Raw genomic sequence first — 24,403 nt, 5'->3', positions numbered from 1 at the left:
TCTGTTTTCAGAAATTTGCATTTTAGAATGTGGCACTCCATTCCTGACCTGCCAATATTCTTGAGTGTTAGGAAGAGGTGGGTTGCCTTGTCTGTCCAGTGATGCAATGATGTTTTGCATTTCCACAATATTGCATCTGCTTTATCTTAACACCATCTGACTGCACATTTTAAGTTCAAACTCAGTTATTTGTCTAGAATGGCACCAATTGCTCCAGTCGGATTGCAGTGCAGAGGCATCCATACCTGTACCCGCACCCGGTGGAATCCAATTAATCGATGTAGAAAGACAAATAAATCGGTGTCAATGAGAAATACCACAAAGGAATATGTGAGGTTCTTCAACAGTGCCAGAGCAGTTGTCTGTGGCTATTTGTAGCGTCCATACCATGAGCTCATTACATTTTTCTTCAAACCACCATGCCATTAAAATCTCAGTCATAATTATTATTAAACATCAGAAGGATGTCCAATGATTTAATTATAGCACTTACACTCATGTTGAAACTAACTTTACGAAGAAACCTATTTAATAATCAAGAAATTAATGCTCAAATGTAAAAAAAAGAAATGTATCACTCGCATTATATATCTTAAAGTTACATTCATTAATGCACATTTGATTGTGATTCCACAGAACGCTGCTTAGCTTCCATAAATGTATAAAATGAAAATCAACAAAATAGACATCTACAATAGACATCTCAAACCAATGTTACCGGTCTCTTAATTTAGATACAATCACTTAACTCTGTTGTTCAGTGCCAAGCGTGTATGCATGGTCAGAATGTTTGGGTGGGGGATTAACAGTCCCACTCAGGGCTTTACCGGGAGGGACAAATGGTGAAAGCCAACTCTTCTTTGTTTGGGAAGGGATAGAGAGATACAACTGATGGAGATCTGCACTGAGAGCACTTTTCTAGTTTGAAGTATGTTTTTCGTTCAGTATTAACACTGGATTTACTGCACTGACTTTTATAACTGTAGCTTTCAAATCAACCTGAGCAAATGCTGTGGCATGATGTTTTGTTTGCAGTGCAGCTTTTTAACTCTAGTGGAGTTTTATTTTTAAATACAGGCTGTTTGGAATTAATAGCATTTGTTGAAATTGCATGCATAAGAATAAAATCCCTTTTTAAAAGAATGATGAGTAGTGATATAGTTCTTTTATAGTTAAGTTTATAGTTTTTCTCAACGTTGCTATCATATGTTATAGTTGTAGTATAGTATGCTATAGTTGTAATACTGTGCATTATTATTTTTATTTGGCATCTTCCAACTGTAAACTTTGACGATGCCTTTGCATTTACCTTCTCTTTAGACATGAAAACGTGGTTTCCCTACAGCCATCATGCTCGATTGTTGCCGGTGCAGCAGAACCCACATCCCAGACCCAAATAAATGATGAGTTAGAAAAATATCTCCCAAACAGGACCATAGTATGGGAGGAGCTACCAAAGGCCACTAAAATAAAATGTCCTACAGACAAGACCATACTATGGGAGGAGCTACCGAAGGCTACAGAGGTAACTAGAAACACATTGGAGGAAGAAACAGAAATGATAAAAGAAAGTCTCAATTCCATGATGTTAGACACTGGTGATCAAATCAAGACAAATATAGAAGTTGGGATGAAAGATCAATTGCCAACATGCCCACCAGTTAGCGGCTTATTTGAGTTCACTACTACTGCTAAAGAAACAAATGAATGCCTACTGGACAGCAGGTCTACTTGGAATACCAATAAAATGGTGGATAAAAAGTCATCCTCTCCTTGTGAACAATGTGTGCCAAAGTATGTGAAGCCTGAGTATAAACAGTCCACTTTCTTGGAAGCATGTCCCAGTGTGACAAACATTGCTGGCATGCCATCAAAAGTGCCTCCAAAAGAAAAATACTGGCTTTTAGACCAAAAACCACTCTGGGAGAAACAATCAAAAATGAAGGAGATATTACCACAATATGCATCAAAGGATGATGAAAAGAACAAAAAAGACATTGTTTTGCTGGTACCCTCTTGCCCAAGAGAGGCCAGAAATCCAGGGTTTCCATCTGCACCACAAAACAGTTTCGTTTTTTATGGATTGAATATGGTGGATATGTATCTCTGTTGTCCAAGTATATCAAATATACCTGGTTCACCATCTATCAGTAAAGCCAGTAACCGGTCATGGGTATCTCAACAGGAACCACTTTTGGAGAAGAAAATGAAGACTGAACTTGTTGTCATGATAGTGCCACCAAAAGAGCAGAATGAAATAAAACGTATGGGAGCTTTGGTCCCAACTTGCCCAGAGCATTCTTGCATACCAGGCATCCCTTCAATTCCACAACTTGGTTTTGCACATCATGGATCGGACATGATGAGCCTTTTAAGCACTTGCCCCCAAACCTCCTGTATTGACGGTGTTCCATCATTAATGAGACATTTGAGCAAAAGCTGTGCTACAGATTACAAACCCCTTGGGATAACACAGCCAAAAATCCACACAGTCCTGATTGAAGAGAGACCTTACAGTGATGACATGAGAGGCATGTCAGCTTTAGCTCCATCATGCCCAAAACAAGCTTGCATCCCTGGGTTTCCATCTGCTCTGGAACCTACAATTATCACTTATAGGTTTAGTAGGGTCAATCTCCTTCCATCCTGCCCAGCCACCTCAAGTATGGCTGGTTTTCCTTCAATGCTTAAAGCTGACAACAAAGACTGGAACATTATTCATCAGCCATTATGGGAGAAGCAAATAAATAAAGAGCCTGTGTTACTCCTGGAGAACGATAAAATGGACAAAGACATGAAAGGAGCCGTGTCTCTTGCACAAAGTTGCCCAAGAGAATCACTCATCTCTGGCTTTCCCTCTGTACCAAAACCCAGAAAGGTTAGTGTTGTTGACATGACAAATATGGTCAGTCTTTCAAGCTCATCCTCAAAAGTGTCACGAATACCAGGATTTCCATCATCTAATGAATCAAAAGAGTGGACCATGAGCAGGGAACCACTATATGAAACAAGACTGAAAGACAAGCAGGTGTCATTGATTGACAGATATGAAGGAGATAAGAGAGCAATGAAAGCAATGGTTTCTCTTGTACCATCCTGTCCAAAAGAGGCACGGACGCCGGGATTTCCTTCTCATCCAAATCCCAATACCCCAAATATTATCAGTCTTTTTACATTGTGCTCGCAAGTTTCCAAAATTCCTGGATTCCCATCAGTTGATGGGGATGTGAGTGTAGGATGGGTAACAGAGGAGGAGTCATTGCTGAAGAGGCTACCAAAGAAGACGGTCATATTTGACACATTCACTGACAACAAAAACATAGCAAAGTATATGGTTTCATGTGTACCATCCTGTCCTAAAGTGTCAAGGACAATTGGATTCCCATCTATTCCAAATCCCAAAATGGTGTATTATAGCCTTAATGTACTAAACCTTGTTCCTTTGTGCCCCCTAGTTTCTATCATACCTGGAATTGCATCCATTGAAGAGCACAGGGAAGAAGGGTGGGGTAAGGAACTAGGTTTACTGATGCACAGACCACAAAAAGACATTCAGTGTAAGATTAACAGCTCAGCAATTAAAATAGCCAAACCAAACAAAATGCTTGCTTTGGTTTCTTCTTGCCCAAGAGCAACAAAGACACCAGGCTGTCCATCTGTTCCACAATATAATATGCTGTGTCTTGTGCCTATTTGCCCCAAAGTATCCAATCTCCCTGGGTGTGCTTCTTTTGAAGGGGCCTCAACATTTAAATGGGTTTTTGATCCACACACTTTGTGTGATAAGCCATCAAAGGAGACAGTTTTCGTGATAAACAGTCCCAATAAAGACGGAGAAACTCTGAAAACAATGTTTGCCTTAGCACCATCTTGCCCAGAAGCATCCAGGATTCCAGGGTTCCCCTCTGCTCCTCAAACCAAATCCAAGATCGAACCTAATATGATACGTTTGGTACCTTGCTGCTCTAGTGCTTCAAGTCTTCAAGGATTTGCATCTATGACCACAATCCCAAGCACAGAGTGGATAAATGAATCAAAAACATTTTTGATAAAGCCTCAGGAGAAGAGGGGACACATGATTTTGTCACTTGTTGGACAGGACAAGCTACATTTTTACAACATGAAAGGCATGGTGACATTAGTGACATCCTGCCCAAAAGAGGCCAGAGCATGTGGTTTTCCTTCTGCTCAAATAGTAAACAGACCACCGAACATGGTCAGCTTATACACATGTGCTCCATGTGTTTCGTGTATTCCAGGTTTCCCATCAGCAAGGATGCTTAGCTCTGAATGTACAAATGTACAAATTAGGACAGCACACAGCAAGTCCTTGTTTGAGAAGCTGCAGAATGAGAAAACTGCTGTCATTGCAGAAGTCCCAGCGAAAGATAGACATGAACAAGATGAAATTAAGTACATGGTCGCAATTGCTCCATCATGTCCACATTTGACTCAAACCCCCGGGCTCCCCAGCATTTCACAATTGAATCCAAAAAAGAAGGAAACAATTCCAGTCCCCTGTTCTACTGAGAAGCATACATCACAAGAATTGTCTCACGCACAGTCAACTCAGTCATATTTCAAAGACCCAAGAATGCCTGGTGTTCCCTTCACATCTTTTAGCCTCCCCAGCACAGCACTTGCATATGGTGAGACATTCACAGTGTGAAGATTGAGATCATATTCACCTTTCTTTGTCCTGGTTTTGTGTATTTTACTATGTTTGCTTTTATGACAGAAGAGAATTTCAAAGGCGGTGCAAAGCAAAAGATAGACCTTTGTGTAGATAACAGGTAAGAACAAGGGCCCAGTGCTCTTGATTTGTTTGCTGTGAAAGGACTTGGTTTAGAGCTTGCCTAATATGGACTGTTTGGACCAATAAACGGTAGCTTTAACTTGACAACACAGTGCATGGTAGATTTCAGCATCTCTGTGAAGGCTGTATTTCATTACATTTTTATTGTGTTGCTGCCTGAGTTCTGTAGATCACACCTTAAACTACTCTGTATCTGGGTCCTCAGCAAATCAAAAATAGAGAGGATAGTAGCAGAGGAAGCCCAAACAGGGAAGAACCCATTCGACAAAACAGAGACAGCTGGTGTCTTGGGTTGGGAGGTATTGGAGGCGGAGGGAACAATTACAGAAAAACATGCAAAAACTGCTTTGACAGCAAAAGAGGAAGAGACATCAGGATTAGTAAAGGCAATTGTGGGTGTTTTCCACAAGGGGTAAGTGTAAGACTGGTGTGAAATAATGTCAAGCATGCAACATGTGCATCGATTATTGGTAACCCTGAATGGAGTTAATTTATGGTCCACTTTGTCATACATTAAGCTCATTCTATTTTCAAATGTAGATTTTGACATTCCAAGTTTGTGGTAAAGTAAAAACTGGACTACATTTGCATGGGATTTAATTTTACTAACCATTCACTGGATACTCACTGGTTTCTTTAATTAGCTACATGATCATTGAAACCATTGTCTTTGCATGGTTCCAGGTTTCACTCACTCACTCCAGTATCCATGTCTCCCAGTTATGACACAGTAGCATCCATTTTGGGGCCGTCTAGCTCTACTTTAGCTGAAGTGGAGCACCAACCCAAGGCTGTCTCTTCTATGGATCTGAAAGACAAGACACTGAACCCTTCAGATGAGTTTTCAGCACATTATGTGGACGACACTACTCCCGTAGAGAAGATAGAGGGCCAGTTTGAAGACATTTGCACTAAACATAATATTGAATTTCCTACAAGTGCTGAGCCTTACATGTGGGACTTGGTAGGTGATCGATCAGCATCTCCATCACCAACTACCGACAGTGATGAAGGGTTTTTGGTTTGTGCAAACATGAAGAAATGGCCACCTCTGACAGAGGCAGATATAACTGAAATATCAAAGGAAGATAGTGAACAAGTAGAGAGACAAGAAGCCTCTATTGATCAATGGCTTACAAAGGAGCCATCACTTACAGGGCAGGACTCTTTTGAAACATCAGTGTGCATTGGAAGTTTGTTTGGAGGGCACCAGACTGAGACAGAACAGGATGAGGTTAGGACAGTGTCAACTTCTTCACAGCTGGATAAAGGGTGAGTGCTGGGGGACAATGACCCAGTTAAATGTTTTGTTGCACGGTGTGATAGTGTAAATGTAATGCATTGTTGGCGATAACATTGTCTCTTGTTCTGCATACTAGTCAGGAAATTGTGATGGTCAACTATTTAAAATGACAGTAAAGATTGGCATTGTGATGAGGAATGGTAATGTTTCCTTTTTGTGTAGCGTTTTGCGTAGGTGTTAAGGGCGACTGTGTCTTTATGTGCTTTATGTGCTGCTGTGTCGTTTCAATGACATAGTGCATGTACACAAGATCACTAAAGCAGAATATTGAAATTGGCAGGATGGAATTTTACAATGTGTCATAAGATTCAGTTGCTGTCTTTTTGGTTGAGCAAATTACTGTAATTGGTTGGAAATGGGTGCATGGTACAACTATATGACAAAGTAAAGGTCAGCAAATTCTGAAGCGTGTCCTTTCTTTTCCTTAAGCCCCCAACAAACAAGCATGAAGGACATGTCTGCCACTTCCCTGCAGCCCACAACAAATGTATCACTGAGCGATGCTAATGTACATGGAGAGATACTCATGGACAAACCCTCAGATATACAGGATATTACTTCAGTTGGACCACAAGCTGATATTAGAGTCCCTCAGCGAGGCAGAAAGCCCAGGAGAAAAGTTCCAGAACCTAGGCAGAAAGGGGGTGATCAAGAAAAACACAATGTTCCTCTAAGGCCACTCAGAAGGAAGGATTTAACACCAGACCACAAGCAAAAATCTGATGGTTTGTCAGTCAAGCCCCTCCCTGAAGTTGTTCTAGTAAAGTCTATCAGGAAAGATGCTACAGGTGAGATACAACCTGCCACTGATCGATCTTCCTGCACAAAGAAAGGAGACAGTAGCATTCCTTTCGGTGTACCTCAGACTGGTTATGACCAAGAAATGGTTAGTGCTCAAGTGACAGCACACACAGGTGACATAAGACAAAAAGGAGAAGTTGGATCTGTGCAAATATCCATGGATGTTATTGCACCTCCTCGTGTGAAAAGAAGAGATGGTAGTTTGCCATCTGAAACTCCAAATAAAACTACCCCTTGCAAGCCTCTGAGGAGAAAAGACAGTGCCACTAGAGAGACATCTCTTCCAAATGCTAATGACCAACAGGATTTGAAAGCCCAAGTCAGTTCTGCTTTGAAAACTACGGATGCTGTTTATCCTCAACCCTCTGAGAGAAGCTCTGATACCTTAGGACCTCTTGAACCTTTACAGAGCATTGATAAACCTGGTGAAACAGCTACTGAAATGATCCCTTCACAACCTGTTTCAAGAAAAGACCAAACAACCAAACAACACTCTCAAGAAACAGATTTTGTTGGGAGTGCCTCTCTACAGTCAGACACAGACACAGGAGTGATCTCCTCAAAGGACACAGAGCAAACCTCTTGTAGCCCAAAATGGCCCAAGAAAGACATTGATAGATCTGTCCCGAATTCTTCTCACTTAATTCCTCCTTTGGAAACAAAGGGAATTGAGAGCATCACCCCAACGCCAGAACTCAAGATATTTCATGTTGAGCAAACTGCTTCTCTCTCAATCATCAAGAAGATATGTCTTCCACAACGTGGCAAGAAATTGCCCTCAAATAAATCTGGCAAAAAGGACAGTGACAAGGAGTCTGTAGGACCAGCCCAGGTCAACAACACTGTTTTGGAAGAAATAAAGCAGTCATATACAGCTTGTGAAACATCTGTTGGTACGGTTGACATCACATCTTCTAAGAGATCCGTGGATGCATCAGAGATAGCAGAAGCAGAGACGGACAAACAAACAACTCTTCGTTTCCCAAGGCCTCGTGTAAGGAAACACCTCAGTGGCTCCTTGCCATTACAAATTACTGCTATGGAGAGAAAATCTGAGGCTTCCCATGAAGAAGATGGATGTGCATCAAGGCAAGGTGGTTCTTTATCGATTTCCCCAACAACTAAAGAATCGTCAAAGGTACATCACGGCAAAGGTTCCCCACAGTTGTGTGATGAACCTTCTGCATCTACAGAAGAGGTGGCACCAGTAATGCTGAGGAGAAGCAGATTGACCATTGAGGATAGTCATATCTCAGAGAAGACACCAGGAACTTCCAGCTTGCCTGTACCAAAACCTAGAGTAAAAAAACGTCTCAGTGGTTCGTTCCCAGAGGACATCATGACACCTCCCTGCCTGCCACACACAGTAACGGACACCACTGCTCAAGAATCAGTTCAAAAGAATGAACAGTCAAGCTTGCCTGTTCCATTGCCAAGGGCCAAGAAACGCCTCAGTGCGACTTATTCAGATAGCACATCACCGGTAGACAATTTATTCCCCCTAGAAATGGAGTTATCCCAGAGAAAGCCAGAGGATACATCTGTCACTAGCAAGGAAACTAAACAAGGCTCAACCTCGCTGGATTCAAGTGTGATCTCTGAAGGAGGTTTTATCACAATCCAAGGAGAAGATGATGTGGCATCAGAGTTGGAACGGGAAGTGCTAGAAGCAATGGGAGAAGAATTTCCTCAGGTAGACTCAGGAGAGGACACTGAGAAGACCCTGGATGAAATAATTGAAGGCTGGACCTTTACAGAAAAGCCTATTGCTTTAGATGACTCAGAGAAGCCGGCAGAGGTAGCGTGTGAGGAAGCCGACACTGGAACGATCCCAGAAGCAGGGGTTGTTAGGTCCACTGTTGCATCATCTCAAGATGACTGGCTGCATGTAGAGGATGCTAAAGATAGTGAACCAATGGAAATAAATGCAAGAAAAGAAATAAGGGATGAAGAATTGGACTTTGGCTTTGTGTCTATAGATGTAGATGGTGGTTGTATAGAGGAAGAAAGGTAAGATTAGTCAGTACACATTAAGGTGTGGGGGGTGTGCTCATAACTGACTAACTATCTAGACTTCAGAAATTCTAATGTCTTTGTAATTTCTAATTACCTAACTTGGTCTATGTATGTGTTTCCATTAGCAACATGGTTTACAAAATCATCTTTAACAAGTGTGTTGTTGTTTATGACAAATAATTATTCAAAGAAATTGTGAAATGTATTTCTCACTTTGCTTTGTTTTTCTGTGTCTTTCCAGGCAAAGTGAAAAGTCACTAGTTGCTGGCCTCCACCAAGCCAATGAACCAACAACACCTCAGAAAAGACCTGCAGATGGGGCTGCCTCTCTGGAAGTATGTTAAAGCTGCACTTAAATAAGAATTATCATCAATTCAGCTTGTTAGCCTCTTTCCTCTCATTGTTTTGGTTTTATGACCTGCAAACTCTATTATCATCAACCTAATTTCCAGCAGCATTGAGCAGTCCTTTTCAGAAAAGAGCTGATTAACCCACTGTCTACCTGCCCAGCACCAAACAGTAGACGGACACATTTAGTGACTAGTGACTAGCTAGTGAAGAAAGTGGAGAGTCAATGCTAATATTGCTCTGTGTCCGATGGATAAGTTGATTGACAATAATGCTACATATTTCATGTTCAAATGTGTTATTCTTCTGCCACCAAAATGACAAACAAGCCGTTTATCAATGGTCTTTATTCAGTTACAAGCTCTGACTCACTTGATAGTTTAGGGACTATATATGTTCTGTAGCGTCTTTAATATAATTTATGTCACAATCCTTTCCCAATATTCTCATTTTGTGTGTTCTAGAGCTTTTCCCCCAGTCCCAGCTTAGTAACATCCAGTCAGTCTCTACTGGATTGGTGTCAGGAAGTCACACAAAGTCACAAGGGAGTGAAGATTACCAATTTCAGCACTTCCTGGAGGAACGGCCTTGCCTTTTGTGCCATCTTACATCACTTTCAACCAGAAAAGATGTAGGAAACAGTTGAAAATAGTTTGTCTACAGATTTTTTAAAGAGACATTTTATTCCTCTTTAGGCCTATACTGTTTAATGTGTTTATTTTTCTCTTCCTTTTAATTTGTGTAGTAATTTTGAAATGCTGGACCCGTATGACATCAAACACAACAACAAAAAGGTGACTGGCTATTGATGAAATTACCAACATAGCATAACCTTAACTTCTTCATGTGGTGGCAGATTATTCCTAATCTCATTTATTTTTCTACAAATTGAAGGCCTTTGATGGCTTTGCCGAACTTGGCATTTCCAGGCTGATGGAGCCTTCAGATATGGTCATGCTAGCAGTGCCTGACCGCCTCATAGTCATGACCTACCTCAACCAGATCCGCACTCATTTCACGGGCCAGCAACTCAGTGTGCTTCACATAGAGAGGGATAGCAGCGAGTCCAGCTATGCAGTAGCAGGGGACCGGGAGAGCCAGGAGGACCCTGAGGCAACTGTTCGCTACTGCACCCAGAGGCTCCAGGAGGAGGGTATAAGCCTTGAGACTAACGGCACGACAAGTGCAGGAGAGTCAGACAGTAAAACAAGGGAAGTGGTTCCACCTCCGAGAACAAAACGGCTGCCAGCTGCTGGGGCAGGTGGGACTCAGTTACCAGTGGCACCACCAAGGACTCATTTCCTGTCCAAGACTGGTTTCTCTCATGTCAAAGATGCTGATCTGGTGAAGAAACGAAGGTCACAGCGGAGGAGTGGGTCATTAGAAGAAGGAGAGATATCGGTGGTATGATACCTTATTGCCTTATTCATTTATCCCTATAAATACTTATCATTAAATTTTTCTGTTTTACCTTTCTATAATATATGAGGAACTTTTTTGTCAGCAGGTCATTGCAGGTGAAGAAGAGAGTGTAATTACCCGGAGGAAGTCAGACACTGGTCAGTCCTTCTCAAGAACAGACATTATATATGTGTGTTAGCATGTACTGTATATCATCCACCATTTTAAACACCTCTTTTGTTGACTTCATTTGGACATTGTGATTTGTTATGTATTTCCATTGTTGAAATTAAAGTTGTTAAGCATTGATTTATTCAAACAAGTGGTATAGTTGATTTGTGTTTGTGTCACAGAGAGAACAGAGGCTGTGGTTGAGGAGGGAAGACCAGAAGGCCAGGTCGGTTACCTTTTGTTTCATTGTAGGGTTGAATATCTATAAATGACCCTAACGTTCTGTAGATAATTGTGCTTGTTTGTGTGTATTGTGTCCAGGACCCCAGTCTGTATGTGCTGAGTCAGATAGAAGCCCTGGAAGCAGAACAAAACCATATTGACAACAGAGCAGGTGTGGTGGAGAGGAAACTCAGACAACTACTGGAAACAGGTAAGATAATCTTAATAATGTGCTCCTTGGCTGGGTGCACAATAAATGAAGAGCACATGAAATACTGGATTACAATGTTATATTTTGAGGGAACAAAGTAAAAATTGTACTATTACATTTAGGGAAGTAATTGACATTTCCAGATCAATTTCAAGGAATTTATTACTAATTTGGGGCTAGAGGTTAAGAAGCATGTTATGTGTCATTGGAAATTCTTCTTCCCTCATTACAATTACTGTGTTAAAGAGAAATAATACATTTAAGGACAATCATTAACAGTATAATTAATTAATTCAATAATTGATTTTCTCCTGCAGGCAGCGACAAGGTGGAGGAGGAGAGGTTGATTCAGGAATGGTTTACGCTTGTCAACAAGAAGAATGCTTTAATCAGGAGGCAGGATCATCTGCAGCTACTGTAAGACACCCACAACACACACTGCTGGAAACATGCATAGTATAAACTGTAGAATGTACAGTAAAGTATTTACAATTGACAAAAAGATCTCACCACAAGGTCCATTTAGCAGCAGTCAGAGCTTTAGATCATTACGCATTTTCCTCAGCAGAGGGAGTCACCCAGTTGTCATTGAATTGTACTGTACAATTCAACTACAGGGGCTTGTCATGGATATTGGCTTAAACGAAAGTTAACTTGTTCAGAAAATATGGAACACATGATGTAATGTGTTGTCTTGTGATTGCCAGGCTGGAGGAACAAGACTTGGAAAGAAAGTTTGAGCTGTTAAACCAGGAGCTGAGGGACATGATGGCAATTGAAGGTACGACTTTATTGCTAAACATACACCGCTTCAACAACACTCCTGGACAAAGTCCACGACAGGCTGACACCACAGGCTGTGGTTAAATGCTCATGTTACAGCCTTATGCTGCTCATGACCTTCTGTCCCACTGAATGGAATTAGAACAGAAAGTCTCCAGATTTCCCTGTAAGTGTAGGATGTGTAGGAAGTGCTTACTGTGACTGCAGCTCTGTGGGTTATTTTTACAGCCTCCTAACTTCTCCTTTTAACATTGGATAGGGAACTCTTGGGTGATACGCAGACCTTCTGTGATTAGGAGATTGGAGCTTCTCAGCTTTGTTCGCACAACTCATGTCTACCGGGAGATACAATGGCTTTCAACTTAGCACGAAAAATCAAAAGAGCCTGTAAATGACATGAATTTGAGCTGATTACGGCTTTTTAGCACCACAATAGCTCTAAAACTCCACAAGGAACTTGATTTTTAAGACCCTTCCTACAAAGGTTTTTAGGGGGCCTCAGGTATGAACTAAGCAGCAACCTCCAGGGCTGAAAAATGAAGCCAACACTACGTGCCAAAAACTGCTGCTCCTCATATGGCCACATGAGGCCTGCTCCAAAAGAGTCAGTCTCCATAACCCTCGTGTTAAAGGGAAATTCCAGCATAAAATCCTCCCAGGGTCTTTTTTGGCAGATACACTCACAGATACACCATCGAGACAATTTTTTCCATGTAACAACTATTAACAGAGAAATCCCAGAGAATCCCTAACAGTTGCTAACAGCCAAATGCTGCTAAACCTGATTAGCAGGGGCAGCAGAGTGAAAGCATTAAAACAAACAGTAACAGCAAACCTCTGCAGCAGCATAAAAAGAGTCCCCTACACAGACCAAAGCACCAACAACGTAGTTAGTGAACCCAGAGTTTATTAAAAGAGTGTTTTAAAGACTTACCTACTGGCCCCTGTACCAGCTCCTCTCATAGTAAAGTCCATTCAAGTGGATTAACAAAGTCAATCCAAAAGGAAGGAGCCCATTGATGATTTGTTTTCTGTGTAAGGACTCTTCTCATGCTGCTGCAGAGAGTTGTCGACCTCTTTATCATTTGACACTTTTGTTTTTCAGAAATTTTCCAAGCTTCTCACTCTCCTTTGTTTCTCCGTGCTGTGTTTCAGAGTGGCAGAAGAGTCAGGCTCATAAACACAGAGAGCAGCTGCTGCTTCAGGAGCTGGTTTCACTGGTCAACCAGAGAGACGAACTGGTCCACAATATAGACGCCAAAGAGAGAGGGTGAGACGCAGCTGGGCTGTTTGAAGGGTTGATATAGTCTGTTTTTTTTAAGTGGACGGGGAAATGCTACTGGTGGTTCATCAGTCTACATGCACACATACATACTCTTCTGTGATAAACTTAATGCAGCTGCACTGTTTTTTTTTCTGTCGTTCTTGAAAAGTTTTCCGTCCACTCGGCCTCGGCTTAGGAAATATCTGCGTCCACAGGAAACCAGTGAAACTGGCTAAAAACTGTGTAGTTCACGTGCCAGGCCTGGATGTGGCGCTGTTACTGCTACAGAAATACACCAACAACGGAGAAGAAGAGACGGGGAGACGCTGTGGAGAATACAAACACCAGAGAGTTTCTCTCTAAATCTGGGGGGGGGGCGTTTTTAGATCTTCCCACTCTGGGACCCGGTTTCAAAAAATCTTGTTGTCAGGCTCTGATAACCGGCTGCGTATGGATGGTCGGACAAAACTAAAGTTGTGGGGTTACAGGAAAACGCGTCTCCTTGTGGACGGGCCCTCAGGCTACATCCACAGTTCTACATTTTCATTTTAAAACAGCATTTCAAAGCAAAAACAATCCCCGTCCACACAAGTGTTTTAGCTCTGTATCACAAATAATAGGAGTCCATAATAACAGGCCTGAAAAAACACATGACCTGTCCATTCACCTCACTGGGCATGTGCGTGCCTGTGTAAACAGGAAGCAGATTGTCTAACGTCTCTTGCGGTTGAAAACCATAGATATCTAAGATGAAAATACAGAAAACACCTCAGAAGAAGAACAACAATGGTGAAAAGTAAGACTAGAGATTTAGTAGCTTTTCCAGACTAAAATGCAATCCCAGAGTTTTTTAAACCAAAGCGTTTTCAAACATCCATTTTAGGGGCTCAGAAACCCTGGAGTAGTGTGGACACTAGGCGTAAACGTAGCAAAAGACGTGACTTTTTGAACCAAACCATAGCAGTGTGGATGTAGCCTGAACCACATCGTGTGCCGACAGCCTGTGACTCTCCTCCTCTTCTTGTCTTCAGAGCTCTGGAGGAGGACGAGCGTCTGGAGCGAGGCCTGGAGCAGCGCAGGAGGAAGTATTCTCAGCAGCAGAAAGAGAAGTGTGTGGTGCAGTGATTCCATCAAGCCTGGCTCACCTGCGGGAAAGGAAGACAAAACCAAGAATGGGACAGTTGCGTTTGGTCCCATTTCACCTGCTTTCGGACTGGCTGGTGTGGTTTTAGGTCGGCAGTAAGAGGACATGGAGATGAACCCGTGTGAGGTGGATGTATTTCCAGTGGCCCAAAACCAGAGTGAGGTTCTGAAAAATGTCAGCTATGTTTAGGCTTTTATTTGGGTTAGCCTCCCCTTTTGACTGTCTTAAAATGTAGCACAAGGCTCCATTTTATGACCAAAGATGAAGGTAATTGAAGTGAGCTGTAGTGTCATTTCCACTAATTCAATGCATGGTCCATTTACCCTAAAAAAAAGATGTTCAGCACCCAGTGAGCAGCATCGGGTCAGAGCTGCCTGTATGTTTGGACTGTTTGCTGTTTCTGTGCTGTGTTTTTTTATTGACTGTTGTCACACGCTGTGACTGCGAGATATGTGTTTGATTGAAAGTGTGTATGAGCCTGGAAATGTCAGGTACAGATACGAGCTGCCATAAACAGGAGCGTGGGTTTGACGTGTTTGTTTGTTAAGGCTGCAGCAGTACGGACGAGTCAGGACTGGACCTGCTGATCACCCAAATCCAGCGGCAGTACATTCAGAGTTCCAAGGATTCAGTGTTTCCTGGTGACTGTTACTCATGGCAGGGTGAGAAGGCCTCAGAAATACAAGGCCTCCAAATGGAAAGATAAAACACACTTTTCTTGCCTTCTTAAAACCATCCATATGAATGTTTGCAGGACATCTTTTGTCAGTCCATATCCAAGACTAGACCAATGATTCATAAGTCTGTTTTCTGATCTGGGTGTGGGTTGGATAAGTTACTCAGACTTAGTTCGTGTTAAGGAAAGATTGTGATTTAAAAGGACTTAAGATTATGGAATGATTGTGGTTAAAGCTGATGTTGACCACGTACAACAAGAGTGTGTAAAACAACTAATCGGTCCAGCCCCAGAGGAAACAACAGTTTTTGTACATTTACAGTTAAAGTGTAATTCTGGCGCAAAATCATCCAATGGTCTTTTTTTGCACTAACATACATCAAATAAGCCATAGAGACAGTTTCTTTTGTGTAACAACTATTAACGGGGAAATTCAGTAGAGTGGCTAACAGTCAGACGTGGCTAACACTGATTAGCTGGGGGCAGTAGGGGGAAGGCATTCAAACGTCTTTTTTAACCACTAATACTGCTGAAAATAACAGCAAACCTCTGCAGCAGCATGGGAAGAGTCCTTACACAGAAAACAAAGCACCAACAACGTAGTTTGTGAACCCAGAGTTTATTAAAAGAGTGTTTTAAATACTTACCTACTGGCCCCTGTACCAGCTCCTCTCATAGTAAAGTCCATTCAAGTGGATAAGCAAAGTCAATCCCAAAGGAAGGAGCCCATTGGTGCTTTGTTTTCTGTGTAGGGACTCTTCTCATGCTGCTGCAGAGGTTTGGTGTTATTTTCAGCAGTATAAGTGGTTAAAAAAGACCGTTGAATGCCTTCTCCGTACTGCCCCGAGCCAATCACTGTTAATCACGTCCGACTGTTAGCGACTTTCCAGGATTTCTCCGTTAATAGTTGTTGTTATACTTTAAGGGCAGTCCGCACCAAGAACAATAACTAAAATGAAAACTCTAACGATGTGAGCGTCCACACTGATGAACGACAACGCTCTGCAAACAGCTGCGGCCCCTCGTCTTCTGCATTGTTTATTTTCCTGAATGCCGTCAAATTGGCTCAAATTAGTCAGAAACAGCACATACAACATTTCTAAAGCTTTTGATTTAGCTTGTATTTGTCAAATTCTAATTACTAAGAATGAGAAGAAAACAGTTGAAAAGTAGCCGCTGCGGTGAGGAGAGATGATTTATTTCAGTTTGTACACTTAATTTATTATTATAGCTTGAACATCATTTTAAAAAATTATATAGTTTAAGTTACTATGTGAGTATTAAAGTCATTATGAAAAAAAAACATTTTCAGTGCAGGTTTTCATCCCATGGTGATTCCACTGGACCTGAATGTAGGTCATTTTCTGCCCGTGTGTTCAGATGTGTTTGTTGTTACAGAAGCTACTTGGAAGTCTGTTTGAAGGGTGGCACGGTAGGGTGGTGGTTAGCACCGTCGCCTCACTGCAAGAAGGTTCTCTGGTTTGAATCCCGGCTGGGGCGCTTCAGTGTGAAGTTTGCAAGTTCTCCGGCTTCTGTCTCTGTTCGTCTCTATGTGTCCTGTGATAGACTGGCATCCTGTCCAAGGTGGAATCCGCCTCACGCCTGGTGTCAGCTGGGATCGGCTCCAGCCCCCCCCCCCCATGACCCCGATAGGGACAAGTGGTTGAAGATGGATGGATGAATGGAAGTCTGTTTGAACTATTGAATGTTTCCATCATGTATGATGGGATTAAGGTGCAAATGAAAGGCCAAGGGAAACAACCACGGAACAGATTAGTCTTCCAAATAACTCATTGGTTTATTTAAGACACATCCAGTGGAGAGGCAGCCACACAGATATGTCTCTATAGGAGCATTTGACTTCATCTGTGTGGAAAATGTTCATAGCAGAATTCATAATCACATATAGGCAATATTTCTGACACATGTTCATTTTTCTTCAGTAACTGCTTAGAAAAAATGCTGTGATACGGTTTAAACACATTCACTGACTCCTGCCCTTTGTTTTTTCTGTTCAAGACTAGTTTTTCAACATTAAGCAAATGTGTTTCTTTCTGAAATGAGAGGTGAAGGTGAGACTGTTTCTTCACAATCAAGCCAAATCTGCGTTTTTAGCTCAGGCATTTGCTCAAAGTGAATCAGCGCTTCCATATCTTCCAAGGATGAAAGGATACTTCCTTCTGCTCTCTGCACTCTGTGAGACATTTTGACTTCAGTACAGTGATGTTCTGTAGCAGTAACATGTCCGACCCTAGAGGTTTTATTTTCTCTTTGAACGTTTGCAGTTGTCATGTTGCCCTACCTGCTCTGATCCACCTGTGTGAATTGTTACCACCTGTCAGGTTTGATGTTTTTATTTGTGGTTTTTAATGTTACATTTGCACTATTTGTAAAGTTTGGAAAATACAAAAGATTTGAATGCCTTTACGCATCTTGTGCATTTTTATTTAATAATGTATATAATAATTGACTGTGGACGCCTCGGTGGAGTTAATTATTATTCAAGAGACAAGATTCAAGAAGCTTTATTTGTCCCGAGGGAAATGATTGTGCAACAGTTCCAATACAAAGGTGGGAAATGATCAGAGTGACAATAAGCATAAAAACATAAATCAAATCAAATAAGCTAACATCAAATAAATCAAACAATAACTAAATGTGACAGAGTGCAACAGACATTGTGGTTAAATGTAGGTAAATACAATATACAACAATACGCAGCGTGCAGTTTATCAGCAGATTGAAATAAACTAAGTACAAACTAAATAAGTGATAAGGAGCGATAAGTAATAACAGTGTTGAAAATGTAGCAGCCTTTACTACAGAAGTTTTATTTTTATTATTGATAATAATTTTTGAAAAGATTTAATTTATACACGACTTTTCTTCCATGTTCCAGAGCTGTACACAATGCTGAAAGTGCATTTCTGAATGTGGAAATATTATAACGTTGTAAGGTGTACAAAGACACTGAAACATAGAAAAAGGAATGAAGAATAACAGAAACAAAAACTCATTTTCATGCTATGATAGTGTGCCAGCTATAGCCTCTCTGCAATGGTAAACCAGATTTTACGGCACATGCTTCAAACCCTAAAGCTCAGACATTTGTTTGTGTTTCTTCTAGAGACCCGGTTTGTGTCTAACCTCGTCAGCCTGCCTCTGTGTTGTCAGTCTCCGTATTGTTACCTGGTCATAGTGTCCCGCTGTTTTCCAGTTCCCTGCCCACCCCGACTGTGTATTGTTCTTGTGATTAGTCTCGTCCATATATAGAGTTTCCTTTTGTTCCTTGTCAGTTCGTCATCATGAATCCCAGTGTTGAAGTGCTCTCTCTATATATTGTCTCCTGCCTGCTGTGTCTGCATTTGGGTCCACCTGCCAGCTTTAACTGTGACCGATGGCTGTGGAAGAAAGTGACTGGTCTGCAGGGCCGTAGCTGCCACTGAAGACACCAAGGGCTCGCTTGCTGTGTTTATTTCTTGAAATGTGCTCTGCATGTTTCTCAGATGTATGAATTATCCAAATTAAACCAGTTTCAGGTGGACTGTGAATGTGTGATCATCAGTGTCTGTGTAAGAAACCACAGGTTCATATGTGTTATAGTGGAGCAGAGCACAGATGGATGTGGAGGAACAAATATGTTTGTCAAACATTATTTTCCACCATTTCAATCATTTCTTTTGAGATGTGAATCTAAAATGTGAAGAAGGTGAAGTCTGAAAATACACTTGTTCAATTGTGAATAACCTAGGAGTAGTATATCAGGTGCACTTTATAAGCATTCATGTGTACGAGCATGTGCGAGTGGGGTGTCGCGCGCAGGTCCGTTTTTTTTTTTATTTATTTAAAAAAAAATTCAGTGCGTATTTTTTCATGCATTTGAAATGTGTGAGCGAGGTGTGTTATAGCACGTTGTTTAATATAAATATTTTATGTTTTAACTCTGGTGGTGCTTGTGGGGAGTCCTTTTGTTAATGTATTTTCTGAGTGTCTGTCTGTGTGTGTGTGTGTGTGTTCCAGCGTGTGTGCCTGTGTTGTCACTGCGCATGCTGCATGTCCGGTTTTAGCAGTCGACGGATATGTTCATTCTTAGCATCAGCAAATGCACAGGTGTCAGCTAGATCTGGCAGGCTCCTGATGTATTCCTCCACGGCTTCCCCTGGTTTCTGGGAGCGCTGATGGATGAGTGCTCTTTGGTGAAATGTATTTACTTTGTAATTTTTACAAAGTAATTTTGCCATAACATTCTCATAATCATCCGGATCATCCTCGTCCTCCTCCGAAAACATGAAAGTCTTATAAAATTATTCCGCTTCTTTCCCCAGCGAGTAGAGCAGTGTACAGACCTGCACTTCTCCATCTCACTTGTTTAGCTTCGTAGCTATCCTGTATCGATGAAACCTGTGGCGCCATTCGGGCCATTGTTCCAGCCGAGCAAAGTCAAAATTCTCTGGAAGTGGGAACTTAGCCATCGTCCGACGACTTCTGACACCATGTAGTGTTATGGAAAAGATATCCGTCACTGATGATCATCTTCTGGTCCACTTCTTTATTGACTCTAGGTACAAATAAAACACAGGGATGACGGACTGCTATTTACGTGGGCTGATGTTACCGCCTAAAAGGTCAGAATCTGGACTACCGCTATTTGGTTCCTGTGATCTGCATAACACCATTACAACACACTACTAGGGTATTTTTATTGGTGGGGTCAGATTTCTCAGAAACCCCCCCCCCCCCCTCACCCACCTAATGTTGTTATGCATGTAATATAACAGTTTAAAGCTATGTGTGCTGGTTATTATGGACTATCCATAGGCACTTCAGATCAATATAAAGTAAGTAATAACGGCGTTTGCAGAGACATTCAGAATTTGCTCTATTGCAGCGCTAGAGGTCAAAGTTCAAGTTCCGTTGTCCTCAGTACACACAATGAAATGACTGACAGAGGATAGGCTGATTCGGTTCACCTAAGTCTTAAAGCTGTGCTCACTGTTTCTGCCTTTCTGTTTGGCTCCAGATGCTTTGGTGCAGGGTAGCATTTGGTTTGGTAGATGAGGAACTAGAATATTGGTAGTGAGGAAGTTGTCACATTAAATGTTGTGTCTGCAATTTGGTAGCTTAGTCAGGCATTTTTGGTGATGCTACAGCTCATGCTTTGTTTGGTTGGTGTAAGCTTTTTTTAAATTATTGCTGAGTTTTCAAGTTTCTTGTGTGTCTTGGAACAAATTGTTTGGCTAGAGAGCCTTCAGGTCTGTGTGTAACACGTATAAAGTTAGATCATTTAAATAAAGTATGTCTTCTTCTTCCTCTGCAGGGGACACAGCTCTAAACGTAAGTACCTGTCACACAGCCTGTTCAACGCAGGACGGTTGGTTCCTCAGTCTTTTTATGGAGAGCAGGAGATCCAGCCACACATTGCATGATGGATACAGCCCGATGAGTTGACTGACCGTTTACTGTATCTGAATTTGCATAATCATGATTCCACCTCAACTTCATGCAAATGAGGGCCATCCATAGCAACGAACTCTGCTCGCGATACTCAGATCGAACTGTCGAGGCAGCACTGATCAAATATGAATCAAGATGCTGGTACTGCATATTTCGGCTACCAAGCTCCTCTCCGGTGGAACCAACTCCCAAGTGTTGTTCGGGAGGCAGACACTGTCCCCATATTTAAGAGTAAACTTTCATCTTTGATAAAGCTTTCAGCTAGGGCTTACAATCCCTTTACTCTGCTGCTATAGGCCTAGTCTGCCGGGGATAATACTTTTCTTGATCCTCTGAGCTTCTCTCCTCTCTGTCTGTATCATTCATGCATCTCATTCCTGCCCGGGTCCAACAATTAGTTTTTTAAATTATAACATTTGTAGCCATAAGATCATCATCAGTAATATATCTCATTATATCACAGCTGTTCACATTACTATGGATATTATTATAGTTACTGTTACTTTTGTGGTTGCTTGCATCTCTGGGACTGTCCATCTGTCTGTCCATCTGTCTGTCTTTGTCTCTCTCTGTCCATCTGTCTGTCTTTGTGTCTGTCTTTGTCTCTCTCTGTCCATCTGTCTGTCTTTTCTCTCTTTCTCTCTCCTTTTCTTCCTCCCCAACCGGTGCAGACAGATGTCCGTCCTCCACAGAGATGGGTCTGTCCGTTCCTGTCTGTTATAGGGAAGGTTTTCGTTGCCACCGTACTCTACGGGGGAACTGTTGGGTCTCTGTAAATCATAATTAGGTCATGGAGTGTGGTCTTTACCTAGTCTGTAAAATGTCCTGAGATATTTTTGTAGAATTGAATATTTCTTGCCTCAAATGATTTCAGACATGTTTATTAGTGTACTGTTTAGCCTGAGTTGGTTGAGCTTCAGCACAATGGTGCATCTCCACCACGTTAATGTCCACAGTAGAGTAGGTCACTTACTTGGGAAGTGGGAAGATTTTATCCAGTTGCCATTTGAGTGGAGCAGCGTATCCCCTTGCGTCCTCGCCTGACCTGGTGAAACGCACTGAATGTTATTAATAACTTACAGAAACATTGCATGCACCAGTCTTTCTCACTCTCACACACTGACACACACACACACCACAGGGCTCAGTCTGTGTCTGTCCTTCTCTTCAAGGACAATAATGTGCCACTATGATGCATTTTGAATGGACCTCGGTTTCCAACAGGCGTGATAGACTCTGGATTTTATTTATTTTTAAAGCCCTCACTGGTCTCTTAACATCCTATTCTTTAGTATCTGTTCATGCAAGTCTTTATCATTTACCCTCAAAGGACTGGCTCACACTGCAGGTTCCCTGTGTTAACACCTGCAACCTGGAACACTGCAAAACCACCTGAAACTTAACACACGTATCATTAGGACAATTAAAATCCATAACTGTATCCTATTTTTACTTCCAACTGCTCCTGTTTTTAACTTGATTTCTCTGTTTTCGTTATGTTGTAACTTTACTTTTCTGATATTTCAGATTTGCTTATATATATTTAAAATGTTTTGTTTTTTTATCTCGGCTATATTCCAAATGAGGTTGCTCCTTAGTACATTCCCCAGTTTCAATAAAGGTTAAGAATAAATTCGGTTGGCGGCTGTGGTTGAGGTGGTTGATTAACATATTTTTGAATGTTGGGCGGTTTGGTTCCATACACTAGACACGTCCGTTTCTTTTGCTTGTGGAATGTGCCGTGCCATCTAAAATCTCACACTGGGGCGGCATTATGCTGGTGTTGTTCAGTGTAAAAAGCCGAGCACAGCCGGGGCACCTGCAGACCTTCATTAGGCAGTATATTGTGGAATCTGTGCGTGAAAGAGCCTAAAGTCAGAACAAGAAAACAAGAAACTTCTTTTAACCCCCAGAAAGTTGAACTTCCCTTCATACTGGAACAAACACTGGTCTTGAAACTAAAGATAAAAGAACACAGATCTATGACACATCATGACAAGTGCCAATTTGTTTTCGCAAAGTTCTTTTCAGATATCACATTTGAAATGAATACCATTGTGCACTTTGACGGTTTTACAGTGTCAGTCTTTTTAGTTTAATCCTGGGTGAATAATATGCTTTAAAAATAGATGACAAAAAGCAAAAGACGTCAGCATTTCTAAAGAGAGAATAGTAGAAAGAGGAAGTGAGAAAGTCTTACCTAATACTAGACGGAAATTATTTTTGGGATGGAAAAACTGCAGAAGACTGCCTGCGGTAAATCTAATTGGATTAAATCTAAGTGTATTATAACGTCTTATTGCATTAAAATTTTACCTATAGTTTGAATTTAGATATATTATATTGAGATTCATTTTTAAACTCATCTTTGAATGTGCAAATGTGGTCTGGTTTGAGATTTGTTGGGTTGTGTAAGGAGTTGTCCTGTGTGAGCCGCTCTCTTACTGTGGCCAAAGCCTCTATGGTTTGAATACAGGTGAACAAGGAAGTCACGTTGTAGGTTACCATGGTTTCATCTGGATCCATTTTGAAGTCTTGGACATTGTTCACAAAGTTTTGGATGGTGTTGCTCACCAGTGGTGCCAGAATATTGGCTACGTTCTTGGGAATGTTATAAGTGAGTGAGTTTATGCTGCTGACAATGGGCCTGAGCGGGGCCCCTTCTTTATGGATTTTTGGGAGTCCATATAAGCAGGGGGTTGAGTCCTGGGGGTAAAGCCTGTAATACTGTGGTTTGCTAATGACTCCTTCTTTTTGTAGTTGCTGTAGACACTCTATCACCTTCTTTTTGTAACCGCTGGTAGGGTCTCGTTTCAGAGTTTCATAAGTGTTAGAGTCACTGAGAAGTGCAGAGTAACAGTAAGTGAGCGGCTCACACAGGACAACTCCTTACACAACCGAACAAATCTCAAACCAAACCACATTTTCCAACTTCTGGATTTGTGCCTGAACACCACATATTTCCAATTTAATGGCACTTTTTACAGACAGAAACACGGCTGTGCCATGGGTTCACCAGTATCCCCTATTGTGACAAATCTGTACATGGAGGAGGTAGAGGACAAGGCTTTGAACTCCTTCAAAGGAGTAACCCCGAGCCATTGGTTCAGATATGTGGACGACACAGTTTAAAATCAAATCCAAAGAGGTGCAAACTTTTACTGAACACATCAACTCAGTGGACAGAAACATCAAGTTCACCAGAGAGGAAGTTAAGGACAACAGCTTGCCCTTCTTGGACTGTGACGTCCATATGGAGAATGACAGGAGCCTCCACATAGGGGTATACAGAAAACCCACTCACACTGATCAATATCTACTGTTTGACTCCCACCACCCCCTGGAACACAAGCTTGGCGTTATCAGAACACTGCAACACAGAGCTGATAACGTACCCACCAGCTCACAGGCTCAAGGGGAAGAACGCAAGCACCTGAGAGGCGCCCTCACAACTTGTGGCTACCCCAGCTGGACCTTTGTGAAGACGGCAGCTGCTTCCAGAAAGAAAACCAAAGTGGTTGAGAAAGAAAAAGAAAACAAGAAAAACAACATAGTCGTTCCGTATGTGGCTGGGGTATCAGAGAAACTCAGGAGGATCTTCAACAAACACTGCATCCCTGTGTATTTCAAACCCGGTAACACACTCAGACAGAGACTAGTACATCCCAAGGACAGAACACCACACACCTACAAAAGCAATCTGCTTTATGCTGTCCAATGCAACGAGGAATGCAAAGATCCCCAGTTGCTTTTGACTGAAATTTGTTTTTGAGATATAAATTTATGAGGAAAA

At 41.7% G+C, this 24,403-nt stretch overlaps 1 protein-coding gene across 9 annotated transcripts in view; it reads left to right on the top strand.

Moving 5' to 3' along the window:
• ehbp1l1a (EH domain binding protein 1-like 1a) overlaps positions 1 to 17,579 on the top strand; it is a 52,360-nt gene extending 34,781 nt beyond the window's left edge. For 5 of the 9 annotated variants that reach the window (XM_083937447.1, XM_083937446.1, XM_083937445.1 and 2 more), the window contains 17 exons: positions 12 to 77; positions 1,321 to 4,649; positions 4,739 to 4,793; positions 5,022 to 5,228; positions 5,501 to 6,088; positions 6,549 to 8,930; positions 9,178 to 9,271; positions 9,749 to 9,915; positions 10,030 to 10,078; positions 10,179 to 10,688; positions 10,789 to 10,843; positions 11,039 to 11,082; positions 11,178 to 11,289; positions 11,607 to 11,706; positions 11,997 to 12,070; positions 13,228 to 13,342; positions 14,368 to 17,579. In XM_083937447.1, coding sequence (XP_083793573.1) covers positions 12 to 77; positions 1,321 to 4,649; positions 4,739 to 4,793; positions 5,022 to 5,228; positions 5,501 to 6,088; positions 6,549 to 8,930; positions 9,178 to 9,271; positions 9,749 to 9,915; positions 10,030 to 10,078; positions 10,179 to 10,688; positions 10,789 to 10,843; positions 11,039 to 11,082; positions 11,178 to 11,289; positions 11,607 to 11,706; positions 11,997 to 12,070; positions 13,228 to 13,342; positions 14,368 to 14,461 — 8,041 coding nt within the window. In that variant the 3' untranslated portion in view covers positions 14,462 to 17,579. The remainder of the gene's footprint in view (positions 1 to 11; positions 78 to 1,320; positions 4,650 to 4,738; positions 4,794 to 5,021; positions 5,229 to 5,500; positions 6,089 to 6,548; positions 8,931 to 9,177; positions 9,272 to 9,748; positions 9,916 to 10,029; positions 10,079 to 10,178; positions 10,689 to 10,788; positions 10,844 to 11,038; positions 11,083 to 11,177; positions 11,290 to 11,606; positions 11,707 to 11,996; positions 12,071 to 13,227; positions 13,343 to 14,367) is intronic. The other 4 variants (XM_083937444.1, XM_083937442.1, XM_083937448.1 and 1 more) reach the window with 4 other exon arrangements.
• The last annotated feature ends 6,824 nt before the right edge of the window (positions 17,580 to 24,403 follow it).

Source organism: Echiichthys vipera, assembly GCF_963691815.1.
Source record: "Echiichthys vipera genome assembly, chromosome: 22".
In the NCBI taxonomy this organism is placed as follows: domain Eukaryota; kingdom Metazoa; phylum Chordata; class Actinopteri; order Perciformes; family Trachinidae; genus Echiichthys; species Echiichthys vipera.
The sequence above is the reverse complement of the archived record's forward strand: the minus strand, read 5'-3'. Positions and strand labels throughout refer to the sequence as shown.